The sequence below is a fragment of the Microplitis mediator genome, chromosome 6 (assembly GCF_029852145.1).
Source record: "Microplitis mediator isolate UGA2020A chromosome 6, iyMicMedi2.1, whole genome shotgun sequence".
Classification (NCBI taxonomy): Eukaryota; Metazoa; Arthropoda; class Insecta; order Hymenoptera; family Braconidae; genus Microplitis; species Microplitis mediator.
The window spans coordinates 7378142-7384105 of record NC_079974.1 but is presented as its reverse complement, the minus strand read 5'-3'; the positions used below and the strand labels follow the sequence as shown (position 1 = coordinate 7384105).

The 5964-nt window shown below is 41.8% G+C and overlaps 1 protein-coding gene across 1 annotated transcript; it reads right to left on the bottom strand.

Annotated features, from left to right (window-relative positions):
• Positions 1–3486: 3486 nt before the first annotated feature.
• On the bottom strand, positions 3487–4139 carry LOC130670452 (uncharacterized). Its single transcript, XM_057473858.1, has 2 exons — positions 4135–4139; positions 3487–3952 (listed from the first exon to the last, which is right to left on the bottom strand). The coding sequence occupies exons 1-2, from the start codon at positions 4137–4139 to the stop codon at positions 3487–3489; spliced, it is 471 nt and encodes a 156-aa protein (XP_057329841.1).
• Positions 4140–5964: the final 1825 nt, after the last annotated feature.

Below are 5964 nucleotides of genomic sequence, written 5' to 3'. Positions count from 1 at the left end.
TTGCTAAATTTCATTATTTCCGTCTTCCCTATATTTACCTCCAGTTCGTTACCTGTAAAATATCTTTCACAGCGTTTCATCATCTCCTTCATCTCCTCCACACTACCCGCCATCACCGCGGTGTCATCCGCATACGCCAACGACCATATTTTCCTTCCCCCTACCACCAACCTCCCTGCCTGTCTCCTTCTCAGGAAGTCCTCTAAGTCCGCCACATATATATTAAATAGAGTCGGACTCAGAGGACAGCCCTGACGCACTCCGTTCTCAGTCCAGAAGTTCCCCGATACCTCACCTCCCACTTTTACCCTACACATCGTCTCCGTATATATTCTTCTCACCTGTTCTATCAATCCTCCTTCCACCCTCATTTTCTCCATTGCCGTCAACAAAATTCTTCTATCCAGGTTATCAAACGTCCCCTTTAAGTGACAGCCTCTACCCTTCCTGAACCCCGCCTGATTCTCCTCCCACTTCTTCCTACCTTCCACCGATCTTATTATCCTATCATTCAGGATAGAGGCGTATATCCTGTAAGCAGTGCTAGTGAGCGTTACCTCCCTGTAGTTCTCCATCTTATCTTTGTCTCCCTTCTTGTAGATAGACGTAATAATCCCTTCCCTCCAGTCTTCCGGAAAATATTCCCCTCTTTAGACCTCTCTTAACCTTACTCTTATATTCCCCCTGCCGAATGCCCATGCTTGATTTTTCACTCCATCACCCCCTTCAGCCTTTCCTTTCTTCAGCTTCCCTATTTGTGTATCAATTTCCTCGTCCATCGGCTCCCCTTCCAGCTCCCTTCCCTCTCCCTCGCCTCTACTTCTTCCGGGCTTTCCCTCTGTTCCTCCCAACTCCGTTATAAAGTGTTTCTTCTACTCCTCGCTCCCATATGCTTCCGTCACTCTGGTCCTCTTTCTTAAATCTTTTCCCAAAAACTCCCATGCCTCTCTATCACTTCTTATACGCTTAACCTCCTTTTCTACTACCTTTTCCCACTTCCTTCTCTTTTTCTCCTTCAGTCTCCTGTATTCCTACCTCAGCTTTCTGAGCGTTTCCTTCCCTCTTCTTCTTCATCTTTCTTTGTCTAACCTTTTCTTTCGTTTCCTACATTTCTCATACCACCACTCCTCGTTTCCCCTCCTTTTGTCCTTCACCTCTCTTACCACAACACACTCTTTAACTTTTTCTTTCAGCTCCGTCCACCTTCCTTCCTCACTCTGTACTAACCACTCAATAAGGCTCTCCTTCTCTTCAAACCTGGCCCTCTCCTTCACCCCCCAGCACTGCCGCCATCTCTGTATTTCCTCTCTTCCAATTTTATCATGATCGGTTGATGATCAGACTCTAGCCTGAACCCTACTTCACACCTCTTTACTTTGCTCTACGTCGCTGAGCTTACTACTCCGTTATCAATAACGGAACTCGTTTCCCCTCTGTTGAACGTCCAACTTCCTCCTTCCTTGCCTCTTCTGTTCCCATTCAGTATAATCCAACTTCTCCGTGCTAGTACGTCCAACATGTCTCGTCCTTCTTTGCTAACCTCCAAATCCTCTGACCATCTAGGCTCACCCTCATTTATATCCTCCACACTTCCCTCTCTCCCCGTCCTTGCATTCCGGTCTCCCCCAATTAGCAGTTCCTCCTCTTTCTCTTCCTTGACCCATTCTTCCAAGTCACTCACAAATTTCTTACTGCCTCCCCTATTATATACTGTTAAAATGTTCCATTTCTTCCCTGCCAGCTTCACCTTCCTCCTCAATATCCCCTCTTTCTTCTCCGTACCTTTCCCGTCTTCGAATTCTTTCCTCACTCCAGTAATAATCCTTCCTTTTGCCCTCCCTTTTTTCTGTTTCCTCGTGGCTGGGATAAGTTCCCACCTCCAATCGTTGGGCAGTTTCTCTCTAAATGACATCCTCCCGCTCTTCAACCCACGTCTCTGTCAGACTTATCACATCAAATTCCGTAAGAAACTCTCAAAAATTTTCATTTTTGTTCTTCAATCCTGTCACATTCCAGAAGACTATCCTTAACCCTTCCCTCACTGTTCTCCCTCCATCTTTTGCTGCTCTCACATCTCCCGTCTCGCCTCCACCTCCACCAGTACTTTCCTCTTGCGTCCCACACCCAGCCCGTTCCTCCAATCCATATTTTCCCAAAACCCACCTTTACATTTTTCTCCCCTTGCAATCTTAATATCCTCCTCCCCACTCTCTACACCCAATTCTTTTTCAGAAAATTGGACTTTTTACTTTTTTTTCTGCTTTTTCCTGCCCTTTCCATCCAAATATCACTATGTTTTTTTTCCTCTCCTTCTTCTCCTTCCCTTCCTTCCATTTCTCGATCTCCTCCAAACTCTCTTCCCCCACTCCTGTCCCTGTACGTACCTACTTGTTCCTTTCAACCTTCTCTTCTAACCTTCTCACCTCCTCTCTCGTTTCCCTCCTATCTCGTTTTCCTCAGCACTCTTTCCCTCTCTACCTCGTTCATTTTCTCCTTGGTTTTTCCAACTTCTGCACTTTTCCTACCCGACTCCCATCCCGTCTGTACCTCTATTCTCAGTTTATCCAGCTTAGATTCAAGTTTGCGGCTCTTTTTCTCGAATCTTTCTTCTAACCGTTTACTTTCCCTCCTCATTTCCTCTATTTGTCTATTTCTTTCGATTTTTTCCACATCCAACTTATCCAGTACTTGTTTGAATCCCTATTGGATCATTTTTTCTATATCCCCCAACCCCTTATCTTTTACTGCTCTTAACTTTATCTCTCAATCTTTTTTCCCATCTATAGCCTTCCTTTTCTTCCCTCCCGGCCCAACCCATCCTCTAAGATCCCAAGATCTCCTGAGCTGCTTGCCCTCAAATTCTTCCATGAGTTGGCTTTAGATAGTCTACCTCTACCTCTCTTATCCCCACAATCACTCTTCGAGGTACTGTCGCTTTCGTCATCCCCCACTGACTCTGTCTCCCCGTCCCTCCCGTCTCCCGGCTCACTAAGTGTCGCTTTCAGTACATTCCCATCTCCCTTATCACCCAGCGCTATCTCGTCTTTCGTCTGATCACCCATCCCCCTTCTAACCCCGCCTCACTGGAAACGACCTAATTCCTTTTTCACACTACCCTCACTTTTTGCGAAAATTCAACTTACCCCCTTCTTCACTCTTCGATTCTTATATTTGCCCTTTATTTCCTTCTACTCCCCTATCTTTCTCTCACACTTACTACTCAACCCTCAAACTTAATACCCTGGACTGCACACTTCAGATTCACTGACACATCCGCACGCCAACGTATATCCCAATGGAGTCCCGATTTTGCAAATTGTTGTATGGTGAAGGAGCAGGTGGCTGATAATGGTATGATGTACTGGGCAAATTAGTGTATGGTGGAGGAGCAGGCGGCTGAATACTGTATGATGTAATAGGTAAGTTATTGTATGATGGAGGTGGAGGTGGATAATTGATGTATGATGATATCGGGAAATTATGGTATCATGGAGGAAGAGGCGGATGATTCAGGTATGGTGTTATCGGTATATTATTGTATGGTGAAGGAGGAGGCGGATGATTGCAGTAGGATATTATCGGTAAATTATTGTATGCTGAAGGAGGAGGCGGCTGATTATTGCAGGATGTACTAGATAAATTATTATATGGTGGAGGTGGATGCGGCTGATTATTGCAGGATGTACTAGAGAAATTATTGCACGGTGGAGGTGGCTGCGGCTGATTATTAAAAGATCGACAGTTTGGTCGATTGGATCTCCATGGTCTTTTGTTAAATCTCTTTTTATCATGAGTGCCTTCATTTTTATATTTTTGATGATTATTTTTAATCTTACTGTCAGAATCATTTCCAATTCTCTTTTCATAATTATTTTTTATTTCTTTCTCAGTTTTGTTGCGGTTTTCCGGATTTCCAATTGGATTCCCTTGTGGAAATTTTTCTCTGTTGAAACTAAAAAAAATTTTTAAAAAGTCAGAATAATGATTTTAAAAATTATTATTCTCTCTGAAAAAAGTCTGAACGAGTTATATTAAGTCGGAAAAACTCTTCATCTGACATAAAAAGTCAGAGTATTTGCAAGATTTCAGACTCTTTCAGACGAGTTTTTCATAGTGTAACGAGGTTTATAATACCTCATTATCATACCATGATAATAGACGGTTACCGAGGGTATTTACCACATGTTATCTGGTTTACCCGCTCTAGTATTATTTAATTATTATTATTATTACATAATCCCTCTCCATTCGCATTTTAAATGGAAGGGATGCGCACCACGTCAACGCGTAAGCATCGACGTGAATCTATAAAAAGGCCTGCGCGCCGTTAATTATTCAGCTAGTTTCTCATCTTTACTTCATTATGACTTTATAATAAATACAGTTTATCTTTTAACTCTCTTTTTTAACTTTTAACTTTTAACCACCTGTTTACGACTAAGTATCCAGTATTATTTAAGTATTCTCTTAAATAATAACATAATATCATAATAACATAATCATAGCCTGATATTAAATAATAACATAATAAATAATAACATAATCATAGCCTGATATGATTATTCCTGTGTAAACCTGCCTACACTTCCTAGCCTACAGTACCTGCCTGTAGAAGACGGCAACCCCGTAGAGGTGCATACCTGCTGTATCCTCATCTTAGCCTCTAGTACCTGCCTATAGAAGACGGTAACCCCGTAGGATGTATACCTGCTACATCCTTATCCTACAATACCTGCTTGTGGAAGCGTGTACCTGCCACGATATCATCTCACAATACCTGCTTGTGGAAGCGTGTACCTGCCACGATCCTTTCCTACAATACCTGCTTGTGGAAGCGTGTACCTGCCACGATATCATCTCACAATACCTGCTTGTGGAAGCGTGTACCTGCCACGATCCTTTCCTACAATATCTGCTTGTAGAAGCGCGTACCTGCCGCAATGTCCACCTACAATACCTGCTTGTAGCTGTACCAGACAATTGTGATACAGAGCTCACAATTGTCTTAATTACTTATTGCTCTCATTTATCGATACCAGTGAACCAACAACTCACAGGTAAGTATAATAATACTATTATTATACCTTTTGTAATTTCTTGTCCTTCTCACTAGTTTGGCTTGCTTTGCAAATACCTGTAGTCTACTTTCTTTTTCTCATATATTACTGATATATAACAAAACTTGTTCGTACGATCACGTATGTTGAACACTCCTAAGGAATAGATATTCCATTTTCTCTTGAGAGAAACAAGGACAGGTTCAATTGAGTGATACAGAACGTCATACCAGATTTCTTTCTTCTGTCTTTCATTCCCTTATCCTTTTTGAGTTCCCCACTTACTTCTTACAACAATTATTCCAATGCGTGATAACACCCTCAACTAACATTGATTTAAATTGATTTGCGTCAACGGGACATCCCGTACGGTGCAACTCACTAAAAAAACCCCTCCCCAAACTCGGACCCCACGGTTACAGCATGAAAAATTTTGAAGAGCAAATTACTCTACCGAGCACCGGCTTGCTTCTCGGTTAGCAGTTGAATTAAAGTTCAGCGAAGAGTCTTATATCAGGTACAACGCTATCCTCAATTTCTCATATTTAATAAAACCGATAAAAATCGCTTCTATAATTCAATAAAAAAATATATATACATCTATATATATTGTAACGGGTTTTTTTACCACCGGGGATCTACCGGAGTGAAGTCCGAATACACTTTCGATTTTTGACAAACTTGTTCAAAATTATTAAGTTGGGCGCCAGGTGATTTTATAATCACCAAATTAACAACTATCGAAATGTCGGCTCAGCGTGGCAGATCGGAGAAAGGTCAGGCACTTAAGATTACGATAAATAATTAATCAGAATTACAAAAACAATTAGTCGTATATTAAACACAAAAATAATTGATCAGTATCACAAAAATAATCGGTTACAAACAAAACAATAAATTGCCGTTG